General features: G+C 32.7%; 3 protein-coding genes across 6 annotated transcripts; 2 read left to right on the top strand and 1 right to left on the bottom strand.

Annotated features, from left to right (window-relative positions):
- Positions 1-3904: 3904 nt before the first annotated feature.
- Positions 3905-18988, bottom strand: LOC111039077 (DNA repair protein RAD51 homolog 3). The gene is made up of 9 exons (XM_022322389.1): positions 18875-18988; positions 9778-9889; positions 9494-9597; positions 8623-8747; positions 8423-8529; positions 7834-8024; positions 7533-7661; positions 5876-6067; positions 3905-4128 (listed from the first exon to the last, which is right to left on the bottom strand). Exons 2-9 carry the CDS (start codon positions 9875-9877, stop codon positions 4078-4080), a joined length of 999 nt encoding a protein of 332 aa, XP_022178081.1. The 5' UTR covers positions 9878-9889; positions 18875-18988; the 3' UTR covers positions 3905-4077.
- LOC111039074 (transforming growth factor-beta-induced protein ig-h3) lies at positions 9969-17643 on the top strand. Its single transcript, XM_022322382.1, has 12 exons — positions 9969-10364; positions 11311-11424; positions 11530-11594; positions 12247-12392; positions 12533-12703; positions 13732-13863; positions 13937-14105; positions 14464-14679; positions 15261-15398; positions 15626-15932; positions 16574-16871; positions 17234-17643. The coding sequence occupies exons 1-12, from the start codon at positions 10267-10269 to the stop codon at positions 17336-17338; spliced, it is 1959 nt and encodes a 652-aa protein (XP_022178074.1). The 5' UTR covers positions 9969-10266; the 3' UTR covers positions 17339-17643.
- Positions 18550-20610, top strand: LOC111039075 (5'-nucleotidase domain-containing protein 1). Of its 4 annotated transcripts, XM_022322384.1 has the most exons (3): positions 18550-18641; positions 18722-18832; positions 19120-20610. In XM_022322384.1, the coding sequence occupies exon 3, from the start codon at positions 19272-19274 to the stop codon at positions 20565-20567; it is 1296 nt and encodes a 431-aa protein (XP_022178076.1). In that variant the 5' UTR covers positions 18550-18641; positions 18722-18832; positions 19120-19271; the 3' UTR covers positions 20568-20610. The 4 variants fall into 4 exon arrangements, with proteins under 4 accessions (XP_022178076.1, XP_022178075.1, XP_022178078.1 ...); XM_022322383.1 differs by having other exon boundaries at positions 18561-18832; XM_022322386.1 differs by lacking the exons at positions 18550-18641; positions 18722-18832 and adding an exon at positions 18900-19057.
- The last annotated feature ends 157 nt before the right edge of the window (positions 20611-20767 follow it).

Below are 20767 nucleotides of genomic sequence, written 5' to 3'. Positions count from 1 at the left end.
ACATACACATATACATACATATATGTACAAGTATAGTTTTCCCAGGTCCTAGGCTAATCGTTTGTACTTGCAGTATAATCCGTAAACTGCGTATATGATATAGTCAATATAGGCACCTACACGTCTATACCCGTATAGCCTGCATCTCCCCCCCCCCAGGAATATACCTATTGAGAATCGTAAAAAGTCGTTTTGTTTTATATTATATATGTATATCGGGCACGGCCCACTGACATCATAGTATAAACCAAAACTCGAATTTTCCACCACAACTGACGAGTGACTTAACTATCTGAATTGTTTGTATAAACATCATGTAAACAATGTTTTGTTTTATTCTGTTGTAATATTGTGCACGGGTGATGATGGACTCATTTTTATGTTTGGTAGCAGGTTCTGTATACGTGATTTGTTTAGATACCTAGGTACATCAACTAAATCGAAAAGTATAAGATAACCAACATTAATCTTGTGCCTACAGTTGTACACGTAGGTACATGCCTATAGGTATATTTTGTGTGCAAGTAATAATTATTTAAGTCTTACATGTGTCTGTGAAAAAAATACTACAAATTACTCTCGGATAGATAATAATTACTAAATCATGTGTGCATTTGCATTTTTAACCAATTAGTCATAATCATTATCATATATTCATCATCCGAAACAACCTCAAAAAGTTTTAAAAATTATACCGATGTGGTGTACCTACCTACGTATACACTGTGTATTTTACGTTAATGCGTAAAATATGCACTCATATAGCCTTACACAGTTTTCATCCCCGCACACGCCCCTAATTAGAACGAGCTCGATGTATTTCACCGAGAGACGATTATATTGAGTTTCCGACTGCAGCTAGGACGGAGACGCCGTGAATTATATTATATAGTTGCACTGTCACAGGCTCGCCCGATATAATTTATTCGACAACCGTATCGTCCATACGTCGATTTGTTTTCAATTAGTATAGGGATACGAGTATTGTTTTATAACGAACTGCAGTCTATTGTTGCGTATATAATACAGATATATCGGCAACATCGAATGGTCATAGGTACATTCGAAATTTTTTTTGATTTTAATTATTATTCCATCAGTAATTTATTAGGAATATATAAACACATTCGGATAATGGGCCGTATGAAAACGAACGTGTATTACCAATAATAATAATATTTAATAGAACACGTATACAAAATTTTAAAACAATTATGACGCGCGTGGACGCAAATCATTCATATTTCATATTTCATATTGTTATATAGTATCATATATTATACAGGGTGATTTACCAAGCATGTTCATCCCCTTCTTTCTTCAATAATGCATTTATTCAAAATCTGTTTTTTTTTTTTAATTTTTAGATATACTTTAAGACCATATTTTCAAATTCTTGAGATTTTTTGTACTTCTTAAGGAGTTTCCTGCGGAGATACAAACTTCTGTTTTTCAAACAATAACACCCCGATTCAACTGCAAATGATGCAGTGATCATTTTTCTGAAATGTTTGACGTATGAAGATCAAAATTCGTACTAGTAGTTTTTGAATTATTTGACTTTGAATTCTAAAGATAAAAGGTCCATAGTAATGACTAGTAATGAGCTTATGGGGGCTATGGTGATTTAAAAATTGTAGTCATTCATATTAATCTATACATATCACTAATTTGTAAAAATGGCCCAAATACTAGATCCAATTATACGTTTATTTTATATTTATGTAAAACCTGTTTTATGGACAATTTATTATCCTTCATACAAGCATTATAAAAACTTAGAAACTACCCATTCGAATTCTGAATATGGTACATCGAAATTTTCAGAAAAGTTATCCACTAACTAATTTATAGTAAAAGAGGGAGGTTCTCATTTGAAAAACAGAAGTTTGTATCACCACAGAATACTTCTTAAGTAGTACAAAAAAATTCAAGAATTTGAAAATATGGTTTTTAGTATATGTAAAAATTCCAAAAATCAGAATTTGAATAAATTCATTAATAAAGGAAAAAATGGGGTGAGCATGCTTGGTGAATCGCTCTGTATGCATGTTATAAGCAGGAGACTGTTTAACTGTTATTAACACTTTATACATAATATAGAAGGTATGTATGTATTATATAAGTCTATACATTGAATCTTTATTTAGTCTACAACAGTACAACACCATATTATAATTATCTGGCGACGGACAAAAGTCATCGATTTTTTTCGATAATGACAATAATCGTTAATATCATTAGTACCTACATATAAATAATATTATGATACTTATTTCTTTCCATTGCTGCGTCTGATCCGCGTCAGTTATTATATTATGTCCAACATTATGCCCGGTGCAATATTATTAAGCCAACGAATCTAATGGCATACAGCGTTTCATCAGCAATATTACTTGAGTGGTGGCATAAAAATAATGTTCATGTATGCATCATATTATACCTGGATTTATTACGTTGAATATAGTAACACAAATTTCGAATGGTTGGGTTGCAACATATACTTAATTTGCGTTTGCGATTTTGAGATTAAATATAATTATAAACTGTGGCGTGCGTAAGAGGAGCACTGGATTATATACCATTATAATATTATATAGTGCAGTGTGCATGCACTTGTGTGGGCGATCTATATACAAAAAAAAAATATCCGAAGAGACTACTGGAGGCTCTCGGATGGTATCGAGACGATTGCAGCGGTTTCGGCGCTTTTGAAGTAGGTACAGTCCTGGTTGATAAGACTATATTACATTATTATAATATGTAATGGACGACTTCCGGTCGAAAACTATATACCGGTTCACGACGAATATCGAAAGCAGTCGTATTATGTTAAACATCATCATAATGGATTGGTCGTCGGCCGTTCTTAATCGTATTATTTAAAGAGACTGCGTGGTACACTTGTTGTCTCTGCCTTTCACATATATAATGCAACATAATATAGTAAAAACGACCCATTTGCGTTCTGCTACTGTAGAAGAAAATGTTTAGTGATGCGAAAAATACTATAAGAACAGATATGAATTCAGCGAGAAGTGTACGCGTGATATTTGCACTGACATCAATTTCACTTAAATTTAAATTTAATTTTAGTTATTTTTTGAACAGTAATATACGTTTTTAAATATGACAGATACTTGTGAAGATACGAAATTAGCTGTTTGGAATTTCGTATAGGAGCTTCAAGGTGAGTAATGAATATTTCACGATAAAAATAAAATGTAATTTGCAACGAATTATTGTTTCAGGTTTGAGACAGCCGTGATCCGCAACGCACCGCTCGTCTAATATTCGATAAATATATTACAAATAATAATAATAGGTACCTATAAATAACAAATTCATATAATAATTTACAATATTAAACTAATTAGACAAGTATAGTGCTTAAAAATAATTAATTTTTTTTAAATGTAGAGTAATTTCTCCAAAACCAGCGTATTATGATTCACCCTATATATTATAATATACTGCAGACATGTATGTGTGTGTACCAGTGCGAAAAGTTCGTCGAACGATTGTACTGCGAATCAATACATCATTAAAATAATTTTCTTTTGACGGACACTTATCGTTATAAGTAGCTTTTACTATTATTTTTTCTTACCTTGCCTCGTCGCCACCGATCCGTCCCGCCGCGAAAACCTTTTTAAGAGACGTTTGAATAGTTTGCGCCGCAAATAATAATAGGTGCCGGGTGACACCATTGTATAATATTATATACATGTGTATGAGTGTGTGTGTCTGCAAGCTTTGCTATATAGCCGCGCTGAAGTATCTTTTTAACATTCCCGGTCGTTAAACTATACGTAAGTAGCTAATAGCTGTACGCGCATGTACAAGTGTGCCCAAGTATAAAACTATTAAGTACCTACCTAGACTAGACATATAGTATACACTCTTTAAAAAAAATTATTTTGGTTTTATTATGTAAATTATTTTATTTCTATTCACGTAATATAGTTTAATTTAAAATAAATGTAGTATCTCATGTGTATGTCCGGCTAACACTGCATCACAATAACACTTAGATTTTTTTAATTTTCGATCATTCCTTTGTCAGCACTCAGCTACCTACTGCAGCGGTTGTTCCGTTGTCAGATCGCGCACTCCGTCCAATGTAATCTGTAAAACAAAATTTATACAATTTGGAACACACGCACTATAATTATTCCTCTAGCACCTCCCATAGTTGCCTTTACATAATTATGTACATTGTACACCCAATAACAATAAGTTAAAAATAACCCAAATACTGCGCACACTATAATTAATTTTATGTAATGTGTCAAAAGACTATCGAGATCTATACGACTATACACATTTATTATTTTAAAATATAGGAGACCGATGTTGAAAATTTGAGTTTGATTAAATGTATACATGTCTTAACCGTTCAACTTAATATAATATTATATAAAGGTATATCATAAAATTCTATTTACGCGCAATAAAAACGAATATTTTAAGAATACCCCTTAGAAAGCCGCGTGCACCGTTTTCAAAAGATCTTTTTAAGTATCTAATTAGCAACCGTTTACATATTATGACATAACTGCGATCTGTTATAACCATCAAATGTGTTTGTTGCTGAACATTTTCGATAAAACAGTGGGTACTTATAACACACAATTTATATTAAATAAAAATTTCCACGAGTTATGTACCCATGCGTTTTGTTTTAATATCTGTGGGGTACAGTACGCGCGAATATAATATATACAAACAATTTAAAAAAACTTTTTGATAAGGTAAATAATACATATTGCAGATGGCCACCGACCAAGTGAACAGATACTGTACATAAATATTAAATACCTAATCACGAATGTACGATGACTGTTTGAAACCGAATATTAAGAAATAATTAGCTGGTTGCCGCGATGCCGCCTGCAATGACGCGCATATATTCACTTGTGTTATTATTTCAGTGGAACGGTCTAATTAATCACGAATAAAGTCCCGTAACGGTCTTTGACGGAAGAAAAAAAATCGACTCATCATATAAAATATTATATATTATAGTTATATGACAGAAGTACGCGACATAATATGTTATTATTATTATTATGTACTATTAACAATCGTTATAATCACAATTTATAATATTTACTTGACCATTACCGTACGCGTGTTTCCACGTATTGTTCGAACCATAAAACTATCTTATAAAAATATGCTAACTTTGGGAAGTGGGCTAACACTTGGATGTTGTGATGGCGAGATTTCGCGATTTTTCAGCTGGACGCAAACAACAGTTACTATATCGATATTCGACATAATAATGATATGTTTAATATGATAACTTAACCGATACCGATCGGTCATCTCACCAAAGACTTTTCGTAAATACTTTAGTGTAAATAGTCAAACGGGTAACAATAGGATTAAAATTGAAAAAATACGTAGATACTATAGAAAGCTTAACAGTTTTAGGTATCAAACACAGAAGTATAGGTACTAGAAGGTTTGTTAATGCGCATAACTAATTCTAATTGTAATGAAATATATTCATTAAGTATACCTAACTGTATGCAAAAAAAACTATGGTATCCAACTCATTATGGTGAAAATGATCAGGTTATTTAAAAACTGAACAGTTTTTGTACGTCAATGGCATGCGCTTTGTTATATTTCAATAATTTCGCATATAAATTATTCATTTTGTATTGGTAGAATAATTTTTAAGAGCCGATTTTCTCATAAGTATATCGCTAATTTTTAATGCACACGTGCGGCAAGCATGTCGAACAGCAGCTGTTTAGTGCATTAAAATTTACCGATCGGTATAGATTTATAACACACCACTACAGCTATAATATTCTATATTTCGGATATAAACTACAACACATAGGTAAGTAATTATGCTCACAGTAAATCGAGCTGCGGAACGACCGTGTTCGACGCTTTTCTTCAGCAGCGCCGTGTACTCGTTTGGCCGGTTGGGAATTTTGCTCAGCAGAAGTCTATACTGAACGCGATGGCCGAACGATTCGCCTAACGCCGGAAATACTTCCGTGCCGTTTTCGGTGACCGCGGTCGTCAGATCGTTAGTCAGTAACACCTGTAATAAATTGTAACAATTGTATACCAAACGTGACGTCGATACATAGCGATACATAACTTATCACGCACACATTATGTACAAAATATCAAGCGAATAAATAGTGGTTATGTTAGCATGGCTATAGGTTCTGCATCGAATACTTTTTATATCAAAAATAGAGTATACTTGTTATTTTTTCGATTTTTTTTAAAAGACAATTTTAGATTCCTAACCTTTTATCCAAATTTTAAATGCTTATTATTTATTTATAAATTATATTTTGTTCGGTATTTGGATTGACATTATTTAAAAATCAAAACTATGAATAATGATTTCACCAACAAACGCATATAATATGTAAAAATAAATACAGTATAAAATATTATAACTGTGTATTTACCTGTATCTTCGATTTCCAAAAATTTCAACATTTCGAAAATCACAAAATGTTATACTATTGGTAGTTGGAACCTATAATAGCAAATGCCAACGAATATACAACGAATAATGTATGATGTACACGAAATAGATGACCAAGTCAACATGCAAATTTATTTTTTAAACAAAATTAATACTTCATCCTAGTATTGTACGAGTAGTATATTCATTGCAGATAATATAGGTATTATGTTTTATTTATTAAGGTAGACCAAAATACAAAGTTTCATAAGAAAAAAAAACGATTACTAAAACCCACATAAATAAATATGTTTTTAGGGTTTACTATTTTAGTTAATGCGTTTTAGCATATTATAAATTCGATCTTCGCGTGTGTTATTCCAAGTTTATGAAAATAAAATTGCTTTGATCGTATTCATTAATCATTCGACAATTATTCAAACTCGGGCTGAGCTGTAGCTTGCTTATATTGTTTGCAACAAAACTATCTAAAATGTCTTACGAACCGAATTGAACTAAATAATGAGTCAATATAATACAAACGGATGTAGGCCGCAAACATTTATAATAGTATGATGTATGATGTACACCAGTATTTCAATCTCGACCTGACTATTTATTTTGTGCAGTACTACATACACAGTGCATTAAATCGTTGGATTAAGTTATATATCGGTCTGCGAAAACCATTGACCCTGATATGCTGACTATATTATACATCGTAAATTCGTAACGATAACCTTCGAACGAATTTTAGCAACGCACGCCTTAAAATACGCAGGCCTATACTTGAAACAATAATGGCATATAGTCCCACGTCATAATAATTATTTGAGAATATTATATCGTGCTATTATTTCTTTTCTTATATACCTATGCGTATATACCAACAGATTTAAACACAACAGAAAGTCTATTGTGCGGTGAAAAACAAACTGTACAGTGTACCTACATACAGCTATAGAGAGTATACCGTATACGTGTATATGGTCATAAAACGCGGTTATAAACGCGTTCGGATTAAAACGAAACGACGATTTTTATATGCCCAATTATATACAATAGCTGATGCATTATCACTTACGGCCAGATCGTGTTCGACAGCGATCGTTTGCAACAGATCGAGAGCGCTGTGGACCAGCGTATTCTTTCTCAGCGAATTTTCCACCTGGTACAGCGGCATGACAAAACTGTCCACCACGATTAATTTCACCTGTAATAATAACGTCCGTGAGCTGATAATAAACGTCAACGAACCATTGCGAGTTATTACGATAACAATCGCATGTTGTATACAAAAATAAATTATCGATTATTATAATAATATAATAATTTATATTGTACTATTATATTATATTATAATATTATTATTAGTATATACATACGTTCGGGTGACGTTCGAGAGTCGTATACAAAGCGTGCAGCTGGTTTAGGTCATTCATTTGAACCCTGTGTATTTTACTCAGCATACCAGCGGTGGTCAGACTCTTTAGCAACTCGCTGTTGGCTGCTCCTTTGAAATCGTTGGGTCCCGACAACACTTTAGACACATGGCCGAGGAAAGCGTCGATCATTTCTGAAAACGAATATAACGAGCCACTTGACATCATCATCGACGTGTTTATATGCGTATAACACTGTAACAACGCATTAACGCGCTGCAGTGAGATTAATAAATAACAACATGTATGCATGACGCAAAATGTAATATTTATACGTTATATACAAAAAAAAACAATTATAATACTACTATAGTTGTGCTGAGAACGCACGGAAGACATAAAATACGAATTATTTTATTAGATAGAAAAATATAGAGATTATAATTTGAAATTAAGAGAATCTGACAAAATATGCATTACAAATAAAATGCTCTAAATAATATAATTCGATGTTATTAAAATATAATGTTAATTATAATCACCTATCTATTTATACAGGTATATCATAATGTTGTGTTTTACATTTATTTACCTGTTAGTCGAAGTTCGGAAAAATTTGAATTTGTATCGACATAAATTGCTTCGGCTTGTAGTCCTTCAAAACACACAGGTATTTGAACGGAAACACAGAGTTGCATGCTGAAAAAATATTGAGAAAACATAGTCAAACGAGGATCAATATCATATTTCCTGAAGACCTGAAATTGAAAAAGTGGTATTATAAACGTTTACCTCAACTGACTTTTGCCCGAGCCTGGAGCTCCGGACAGTTCTGTTATTCGTCCAACTTGTACACCGCCGTTCAAAAGTTCATCAATGGACTTGCAGAAGGTAGCAATACTATCGCGTTCAATGTCCTGTACAGAAAACGAAATATGTATACATAATGAGTACGTTTTACCATAATAACCTGCAATAAACTACTCTTTCTGCATTTATACACGTTAAGCTAATAATGTTATAACTTATAAATAAACATTATACACAATTACATCCCTAAGAGCACACACTAGATTCACATAAATCTAGTATTATAGTGTTTATAATGCATTTAATGAAGTAAACTTATTATAAGATAGTATAAAGTGATTTTAACTTTTAAACATACGATGGTGAAATGTTGGTAGAAATTGAATTTTTTTGAGTATTTCTCAGTCTATGAAATAATTCATTATATTTCCATTTATTTTTTTACATGTTTGAGTAATGTTTTTCGTTATTATTCCATAGTGGTTTTACTTTTAACATGCGAAAATTTGACGATTCAAAATATCAAAGCAAAATTGTCCTAGACGATTCAAACTATTCGCATAATTCTGCAAATTTTGTAAGTGACTTTCTTTATAATATCAGTGAGTACTGCATACATATGTAAATGCATGTATATTCTATATGTATACATATGGGCATGAACATTAAATATGTAAAGATAACAAACTTTTTTTCTATATTTTTATAGAGAATATATTGTTATTATTTTTACATTTCTGAGGATTTAAAGTACTTACATGATAAGTAAACTTATATGTATTGTAAGGGTTTTAAAATTTTCAATCTTTAATCTTGATTATAAGTTATTAATCAAATTATGATTTTCACTTACTAGTTCTGCAGCGGTCTTGTATTTGGGAGTTCTTAGCATATCACGGATTTCAGATTCTGATTCCATATGTTTTCGTAAAAATTTTGATTTTTTTTCAGGATCGTCTATAGAACATAATATCATGAAACGATTTTACATAATTTTGTCACAAAATATAGTTATACAATTTAATAAAATGAACCTGTAATAATTAATAATTGTATTTACAATAGTTCTTCCGATCCCTTCACATATACAATGTACGTATAGAAATGATAATAAATTAAATTTAAATTTAATATTACCCAATGCATCTAGCAAATCTTCACAACACTTGTATCCTAGTTTGTCCAGTTTATTTATCGTATGCTTGCTCAAAGGCAATGTCCAAATAGGCCTGTTCATGGTTGCACAGGTCTGTTAAAAAGAATTAGGTTAATGTCTAATCACGACGACAAAAAAAAAAATAATAAACAATATAATATACGCATGCAGTTCAATTACATACGCACACTGTCGTCATATGATATAATAGATACGCATTTATAATTAAATCTTAGATATTACGTGCAGCAAATATGACGATTGCGAATATTTGTTACATTTTAATATGTACATATGGGTCAAAGACGAATCCATTGGGATATTTATTTATTTTTTTATTTAATTACTTGCACAGAATCTTCAGCGGTCAAAATCGCATATATAAAGCCCACCCACTATAGTTTGTAATAACCACAACAGTTTTATTATTCAAAAAGTTCACAGCTATTATACACAGTAAATCGTCAGCTATGATTGTAACTATTGTCTTAACGAGTTTGATGTTGACGTACGATGTGGTTTATGGAAATTATCATCACAACAGAAACACTACGCTTCACAAATATGGGTAAGTCATTTATAATACACTGCACACTGACCAATAATCGTTATCTTTATTTTTTATGGTCCTAAAACAATGATACATAAAACCGTCGATTAACTTTAAATTTAAACACAATCGGAAATATTAATGACACATTTTATGACGGAAAAAAATTAAAAGTAGTTACCTGCGTGTTAACAATGCGTTACTCTAATATTGTATTCGTCATATTAAAGTTCATATAAATAAATTAATCGTTTATATCGCATTATTTAGAAAGCACAACGAAGAGAATTAAGGAAACGTGTTTTTTCTACCACAAAATAAAACAGAAATATCAGAAATTACAAACGGTGTATAACACTGAGCTGGTGCAACCGCAATTTAGAACTCGAATATGCCCCTAAAATAATATCGAAAAATTCATTTATAACCTACAAACTCTAAAGTAAAATACTCTTTTAAAAACTTAATTTATGACCTAAGAAGTTATAACTATTAAAATATGTCTATATAATTATTAATTATATAAATATAAATATAATATGTATACATTATTTTTTTATAGGTTAAAAAATTACCTAAACAAATAAATAATGCATTAAAAAGTTTAAAAATTCACTTAAATGTTTGAGACTACGTCAAATGTAAAAAATTGTCCCAAAAGAGTTCGTTGTTAGCATAGGGTGTACTTGAAACACATTTTTATCTTGGAAAGCATCGTGTCAAAAATCCCCAAAAAAAAAGATGCAAATGCATGGACGGCTAAATTAGTAATATTTATGCAGTCGAGTCTCGATAACTCAAACCTCGATGTCTTGAATTTTTGTCTTGCCCCTCGAGGTGTTTATAAATAGAATTGATTTTTATTCCTCTTGGGATTCAAGTTATCGAGACTAGACAGTAGGTACATTAATTGCCGTCGTTCGGCGAAAAGCTTTGGGAAATTTTTGACGAATTCGATTACCAGGCCCAATGTTTGCACCGTCGAGGAGGTTCCGTCGGGCAATGGCGGCGCAACATCGCACAGGGAGCGTGGCTGGCCAATAGACGATCGTCAGCATCGAACTTGCGGACAAAACACGTTGAGTGACCTGACTCTGGATTGCAATAATTGCAGTCACTCGGCGACGATGACCCGAATTTAATTTGTATTGTTTTCTTTTTTTATCTCTCGCTCCGAGTATAGAATCGTGAGGTATGAATGCTGCTTGGGATTCAAGTCGATGTATGGATGTCCAGGATGCACCGGTGGTTAGTAAACATGATAATTAATTACATAACTACAGCGTAAAGTATATGTGATATTATAAAGTCATATATTATAGGAGATTACACACACGATTTTCATAACACGAATACACATTACCACGCTAAATGGTAATAATTTGTGTTTAAAGTGGTTTTAGAGAAAAACAAACATCTACCATAAAATCGAAAGATTATAATATTTTAGAGATAATGACGTATCTGTTTTTTTTAAATAGTGTCTTTTAATAAAGTTGCACCCCGTTCATTGTGCAGTTTTTGGGTTTTCGATATAGCTCATAAATAATTTTTTATAGTGATGCAAATATTATATACTTAACAATAAACATAATATATTTGCAAAATGTTACGATTTCATACAATAATTACGATACAGAAATCTTTTATTTTATCACCAGTGATTTTTTAGTTTCTTACTACATTTAAGTAGCAACCCTTATTTTCAATTGCATATTGATAAAACTGCAGAAATCGACTGCGCACAGATAAAATAATTAATTTAAAAAATTAAACAACCAAAGCGTCACCTATATATATATAGCTATATTAATAGATTTATACATTATACATAATATAATATGTTCGAGTAGCGGATGATACGGGCGCTGTAACGATTTACGATATTAATTATTTACAGTAAAACCGACAAAGAACGTGTTGGAAACCGCTCAAGAACTTGGGGCCCGAGAGTTTGTCCGGTACATCCGGCACCACGGCTTGTACGATTCGTTGACCAGCGGCGGCCCGTACACGATATTCGTTCCAACCGACGAAGCTTTTTCCGTATATTGACTCATATATTATTATTAATTAGGATTAATATTATAATATAATTCTGAAACTTAATTCAAAAGCCGTTCGTATGATTTATAGTATATTAAATTTAATCTTATTTTTTTATTCCGTGTGGCCCGGGAATGTAGAAAATGGACAACGCGTTTCGGTCGGCCATGGAGTCTTACGAATCGGCCATCGAGATACTCAGATACCACGTGGTGCCCTTGAGGATCGTGACACAAAACGTATCTTCCGACGAGATGCTGAACACGTTGAACGATGGACTTCAATTGAGGTTTAATAAGTACTCAACAAAAGTGAGCAACATTTTCCGAGTAACCTAATAGTTTTAATAATTTTTTTTTTTTTTTTTTTTAATTGATCCTGAGCCCGGCAACTGTGGCCATTAGCTATTTTAGTAGGTACTGTAGGTTTTTTGTATTGATGGTTTGTAGGTTTTTGGAACGGTAGGGGGAACACGTGTGTGTTTGTTTTGGCAGAATTTCGAATGGGGCACCCGTAGGTTTCTGCCATGCCCCGGGGGGTGGGGGATGGCAGCACTTGCTCTCCGGTCACCGCGACTTGTCCGGAGAAAAATGCCGCCCGGTGGCCGAGGATCGAACCGCAACCGGCTGCGTCGCAGCGGAAGAGTCAGACCACTCGGTCACCTCGTCCCCCTTTAATAATATTATATTATTCATTAATCATTATATAACTCACTCCCCTTTGGCAGGAAACCGTACAGAATATCAACGAACAATATTTCAGCTTATGAAATTTTGATAAATCGCATTTTAAAATAATATTACATCTGTAACATATTATACATTTTAATTTACAATGGGATTTTCAACAACACTTCAAAAAAATATATAAATAAATAATTACATTTTTTAATAACTATTACTTATAACATTGTCAAAATTATAAGATTACAATTTAAAAATATAATATACGCATATTCGAATTTTAATAAGGAAAACATTCGAAAAATTTGATATGTATAAACATTTATCTAAAAACGATTTTAAGTATTCTAGTCGTTTTACTATTTTGATATAATTCGTATGTTTGCATATTTTGCATTCATATTATAAACTATATGAAAATGAGTAGTAAGATATGTCAATTTGTTGAGAGCACTTAGTCGATAGAGCATATGGTATAGAAAAAAAAATCAAAAATTAAAATAAATGTTATCAATTCTAATGAATACGTAAATATTTTATATTTTAAAAAAAAATAACGACAGTCAAAAATCTTTGAAGATTGTAACTCGTATTATATAATATATCGTTAACAAATATTCGAATAACAATCGATTTTAATAAATTGAATTTTGTAGATCGAAACAATAAATTGTGTTACGATAATGCGTAAGAACCGAATTGCTCAAAATGGAGTGGTGCATCTGATCAATTCCGTGCTAAGTCCTTACACTTATTCAAATCGAAATTTGGTGCAAATTATTAACCAGGTCTCCGATAACTTAATAGGTTTTTAAAAATAATTAATAAATAGTAATAAAAATGGACCTTGTGTCTTTGTAGAACCAAGACTTAACAATATTTTCAAAAATGCTCGAAGTTTCACGTATGCATCAAAGTCTAAAAGAACCATTTCAAACACTCACGGTTATGGTTCCTACCGACATGGCATTACAAAGATTTCCGCAAAATCAACTCAGAAGGATATTGAATGACGAGACACTCAGCAAGGGTACGTGTGAAATTGAATGTCAATATTATATAGTACATTTTTGCTTCTGAACCATCAAATGTACGTCATAAAATATTAGTGGGTAAATACATATAATACTAGGTAGACATTTTTCTGAAAAAATTAGAGTGAATATTTGAATTTATAAGCCCCATTTGTATAACGTATTGCCTACTTAAGTAACCTACCAGTATAAAATGATATGATGGCCAAGATAATTTCCTAAATGTTCGTAGTGCTAAAATTACTTTATATAATAAAAATATATTAAAACAGTCGCATACCACATATTAAGTATTGGCAGAGGTGTACATTTTTTATTTAAGACTAATATTTTTTATTTGAAAATTTTCTTTAGCGTTTGTGTTGAAGCACTTATTGCCGACACCTGTTTGTTTGAGTGCAGTCACCGAAGATCAGTATGTTAGAAGTCTGGCGGACAGTAATTACGTGAAATTCAGCTGTGATGGGAAGAACACTGTGATGGCTCAAGGAAACTGTATCAACAACGATTTGAAATTATCGTCCAAGGGAATAATTTACGCTATAAATTTTGCACTGAGCTCTGAAGAAGGTATATTGATTGATATATGTGCAGTATTGTATATGTAATCAAAGTGAAGATTGTATTGCACATTACAGATAGCATAAAATATTTAAATAATATAATATAACAAGTAACAACTAACAATACATTGTATAAATGAACAATTTTGACAGTTACATTTTTAGTAGGAATAAAAAAAAGTAATGACACCTATATATGTGTATAATTTACATAGCCCAGGGACGAATCCAGAGAAGGGGGTATAAAGGCTCAGCCCCCCAGACATATTATTTCCCAAATTTTTAAAATAATTCTACAGATCCTGACATGACTCTACTTCAAATTACATGTATGTCTGATAATATAATATATTATTATACGTATAATTCTGGGGTCCACAAACTAAGATAGTACTATCTTAGTTCATGGTGGACAGTGATAACATTAACAAAAAAATGTGGGACCCCCTCCCAGATCTTTGCTCTGGAACCGTGCCTGACATAGTCCCACCCCATAAGTACTTGCATTTTTTAAATTCCTATAAGATTATATATAGTATATACAATGTATCATATTTATTATTATTATATACTTAACTCGGTTTGCAGGGAAATCGGCGCTGCAGATCATGCAGCATTTGGGTCTAAGCGATTTTGTTCAGATCGTCAACATTGCCGGACTCGCGCAAACGTTTGAAAATTTTAACGCACTAACCGTTTTCGCACCGACCAACAAAGCCTTCAGATGTAAGTCACCGTATTAATTATATATACACCCATATTATTTTATGTCTATTAAGTATTCTTCACGCGAACACAGTGTATAGTATAAATTATTATAACCCGGTTATATAACGACCGGTACGTGTTTTCCAATTATGGATGACGTATATTCTACGTACCGCTGTCTATAGTGTGTGTGTGTGCAAGTGTGTGTCTGTGTGTATAAATATTTAGCAATTGACTTGACACAGGTATGAATTCTATGGAAATGTATCACATCCGGTCCGACCCGAGTGCTGCCCGAGCGTTCGTAGATTTTCACGTTGGGAGTCAAATAATAACGGCCAAGAACATTTACGACGGGAAAACCGTCGAGAGCTTTGCACCTGGTAAGCAACTCCGTTTGCAGTGCGTCCAGAACGAATTCGGTGTCGAAGGACGTCAGATTCACTTTCAAACAGTGCGAGGCTACAACGGAGCCGTTCACGTCATCGACCATGTATTGTACCCGCCGACGATATCCGTCGAAGACCTGATCAGGAAAAACGATAGTTTCAGGTATAAACCATAAGGGGGCCTATGTATATAATAATAGTAGCTCCTCGTCGTGGCCCAGCTGTTAATTAGATCGACGAATGAAAACAAATTGACTTTAGCTGTTGACAATATTTTTTTAATATTATTGTACCTAACGTATTTAACGCAATAACTGAAGCTAAAATTGAAACCATTGAAAGTACTCACAAAATTTGAAGCAAAATATTGTCTATAGGTCTTGCAGTAAGGCAATGTATATTATTAATTGTATACAAAAAACACTAACTTCAGTAGTTATTGAGAACGGTTTCAAGCTTGAGGCTCATATGTACCTTTTGGATTTTGAAAATTTTGAAAATAAATTGGGTAAGACTTTCAAAAAAATTGGTTGAATAATAAATCATACCAAGAAGTGTATCTATATATTATATTTATTTGAAATCAAAATAACTCGATCATATATTTTGTCAAAAATTAAAATTGTATGCATGATAAAAACGTTCGAGGTCCACTGCACGCTGCAACATATTATTCCAGCCCCTCTAATACAGCAACTGCACAATAGCAGGACTGCAAGACAAGCCCACCCCTAGCGAATATATCGAACAACTGAAGTGCTATAATTAACTGAGATTTTAAATGCGCTTTTGACGATTATGCAGTTTGTACATGAAAGCTATGGACCTGGTGCTTGGCGCTTCTTCGGAGGGTTGGGCGTCGTTCGAATTCTGCAGTGGTATTCACAATACGTACTTCGTACCCACAAACTATGCGTTCAGGAAACTCGGGGCAGCTGAACTGCACAGGTTGTTCAGCAATCCTACCCGCATGCAACAAATCCTCGACAACCACCGGGCCGACCGAATCCTGCCGTCGGCGTTGATCGGCACGCGTCGGCAGTACGAGATCAAAACGAAAAACGAAATCATCCGGGTATCCAACGAAGACGACAAGTTAATGGTACCTATGACGTTTATTAATTTATTATGATTAAAATAGTTTAAGTGTTGATGCTCAACCTGCGGTTCCAGATTTGTATACTACAACATAATATAGTGTTAAAAAACCTTTGCCCAGTTAAAGATATTGCATTTTTATTATCTGTAAAACGGATTCCAGATACCAATAGTTAGGTACATAATTTTAGCACCCTTTATATTAGTTTTGTAAATTAGCTTAATTAATCTCTAGTTGCGTTGGGCCAATGTAAGTATATATTATTTGAAAGCTTTCTGCGTCGTTTTTATTTAGGATATAGTTATATAGACATTATGACGACTTTAATAATTTTTAAGTGTGCTATGTATAAATGTTATAAACAGGTCAACGAAGCTGAAATAGTCGAAACGGATATAATGACAACCAATGGACTCGTCCACGTGGTCGACGATCTGATTTTACCACAAAACAGACGGAGAAGCGAATGAATACCTACTACACTACTTATATTGTTATTTAAAATCAAAAAATAGGAAATTATTAATTTAGTACACCATTTTATAATCTACACTTACACAATTAACAAACAACGACATAATAAAAATATGAACTTAGTGTCTTAGTATAGCTGTCCGTATATACTTAATTATTTTCAATATGTTATTATGATGATAAATTGTAAACTTATAATTTTAATTTCGTGTCAATAAAGCACATATTATATTTAACGAAATTTCGTATTTCTATAATAAATGTTTTATAAGTTTAGAGTGTATTTACTCAGTTGCATATATTATGTTTTTTTTTTTTAGTCATCTCTTATAAAGTCTTTACTTTATGTCTTTACGTCGGATGAATAATTATTATTTTAAGATCAGTAGATCACATCAGTGTATGTTAAAATAGGTACCTATTAAAATGTTAAAATCATATCATAATAATAGTGTTTCTATACGTATATGAAATAGGTAAAATATATTATTATAAGTAGTAAGTACCTACATCTTACAAGACGGTTTACACGTGGGCCATCAAATATAAGATAAATATCATATCTCAGTACATCACTGCAAGTATTATATAAAATATAATCTTATAATAATGCTCTTCATAGAACCAACTTAGATAATGAAAAAAATAATAGTAATTAAATTAAATTGTATTATAATTACAATAGGTACCTAGTCAATAATTGACCACAAGAAGTCATATATTTTTTAAAGCAATCGGCAAAATAACATTACATTTGCTCAATGCTGGATTTGTCCACCCAATAGGCAATAATATACTCTGAATATGTATAGGTAAATTTTTTTAATTGTACATACATTTGAAGTGTAAAATATAAATTGATTAGTCTCTTATATATTGATAAGAACTTTGTGAAGAACTTTGCGTATGATACAGGATATAGGTACCTTCTTATTAAGAATTTAGTAAATTCAATGATCCAAGGTTAAAATCCCGTCGGCATATCTTGTTCGTATGATTTCATAACACGAGAGTTAGATAATGGTGACTTTTTACAATCAGTGTAATGTATTATTAATTATCGTGCGAAAAAAAATGAAAGTCGTTGAATGGACAAAGGGCAAATATGTCAACCAGCAAATTCATCTGATCCTTTTGATTTCGAGATAAGTATAATCTAAAGCAGTGACCAATCATTAAAAACCATTTTAACAACAATATTCACCGAACTGTGAGATTAGAATTATTGCGTTTCATCTTTGACCGCAATTATAATTAAAATAATCTATTATTATACTTCGAATTATAAGCAACACGAAGGTGGGTAGCACAATAAAAATGAACTCGGTAGTCGGTATTGTTTATGATTCTGTATTCTGTGTTGATAATGCCGTTATCAGTGGAATTCCGAACATTCGAGGTGTGTCATCCGTCGAAAACTATCCGAACTGCGCCGCTACGTTACACAAATTCAACAATTCCGCCGGATCTCATCCGCTTAACCCATGCAGGTACGATTCGTTAAATAGATTAAAACAATATCCTTAACTCACCAGTTGCCTGAAGTCTTGAAGAGGGTGTGGGCGGTTTTGAGTGGATTACTTGGTAGTAAAGGTACGGGCCTTCCGTCCGAAGCTCCGATGAAGACCTCCGGCAGTGAATAGCGGCTACTGAATCTTGACAGTCTTAATAACCATAACGATCAAAACTCACCATTCACAAATCTAACAGCAATAGTATTATGGGTACCTATTACTAATTATTGTAGTAATTATTGTTGCGTTATTTTATTTTTCAGGTTAAGAATTGAAAAGCGCGCGTCACATTATCACCGTCCACCGACCGGTAACGAAATTTGATACCGTTTCATATTACACAGCAAACCTACGTACTTGGAAGTCGTGAGTCGCGACGAATCGATTGTGTTGAATATCGTTTCACCTGCGAACGATGACGGAGACGTTCAAATTGTCCGACTACGATTGCATCGGTTTCGACCTAGACAACACGATATGCGAATACCGCATAGGGCCCATGGTCCAGATGATTTATGACGTACTGATCGATTACCTTATAAAAAATTACAATTACTCGGACGAGCACCTGCGGCAGCCAATAGATTTCGATTTCTTTCAGCGGGGGCTGTTTTTAGACGCTGAAAAGGGTAACATTTTAAAAATAAACGGTACAGGTCAAATACTGAGAGCAGCCCACGGCACCAAGTTCATGACCGACGAAGAAATTGTATCGGTGTATGGCCCGAACAGGACGTGGACGGTGACTGATGTGTTTGTGCAAAATTTTCTAGAAACTTGGAACGGACCCATGTCCGAAAAAATCAGACCTCTTCTTGATTTTTTTGATATTCCTGTGTCACTTGTATTTGGACGTTGTATAGATGGTATTGATAACAAATCTCGCCCTCAAACCTATAATGTCTGGCCTGATGTGTTAAAAGGCTTGATCTACATGTACTCTAGAGATAACTTTTCTGCAAATACTGGCGATTACTTTCCATACTTGAAATCTTCACCCTCCTTATATTATAATAAATGCCCAGACTATGTACTCAACTGGCTCAAAGAACTAAAACAAACTAAAAAAGTTTTCCTGATTTCGGGATCACATGTTGATTATGCCAATTTTACAGCTACACAGTCATTAGGTGAAAACTGGAAAGAACTATTTGATATAGCTGTTTTTTATTCAAGAAAACCTGGATTCTTCACTACGAATAGACCATTTTATAACACCGACCCTCAAATGTTAAACGAATGTGATATTGTGGACAACATACAATTTAACAATATTTATAGTCAAGGTAATTGGGATCAGTTGCATGATTTATTAAAAAAAGAAACTGGGAAGTCGAACCCAAAGTGTTTGTATATTGGCGATAATATACTGCAAGACGTCGTTGCTCCCTCCAAGTTCTCTGGTGTAGATACTATAGCTGTTGTTGAGGAAATGAAATTAGATTCAAATGACAATGATATTAATCCTGACAATAGCATGTTAAGAACAAACAAATGGAGTTCATATCTGATTGACTGCGACAAGAAAGACACATCCATTTGGACTTCATTCATTGCGAATCACGGAAAACTTTGTATTCCATCCATTAAGAATTTGGCAAAAAAGCCTATAAATTTTGAATTTACACCATTTCCCAAAAGTAAAGTTTCTATTAATGGTAATGGTTTTTTTCCATTTATACCCAATAGCTTATACAAAATTTTAAAGTAATTATGTAAAGGCATTAATAAAGTTCTCTTGTTTACTTTTTAAATGGTTTTTGTATTAATCTGTGAATGCTTTTACTGACCTTAACTTATAACCACAATTGTTACATATTTTCTTAGTGTCGAATTGCTTACTATCCATGTTTAATAATTGTTTAAATGGAACCAAAATTAAACAGGGTTACCTCAATGACAAAAAAAGTA

The sequence above is a fragment of the Myzus persicae genome, unplaced genomic scaffold (assembly GCF_001856785.1).
Source record: "Myzus persicae strain clone G006 unplaced genomic scaffold, MPER_G0061.0, whole genome shotgun sequence".
Taxonomy (NCBI): Eukaryota; Metazoa; Arthropoda; class Insecta; order Hemiptera; family Aphididae; genus Myzus; species Myzus persicae.
The sequence above is the reverse complement of the archived record's forward strand: the minus strand, read 5'-3'. Positions and strand labels throughout refer to the sequence as shown.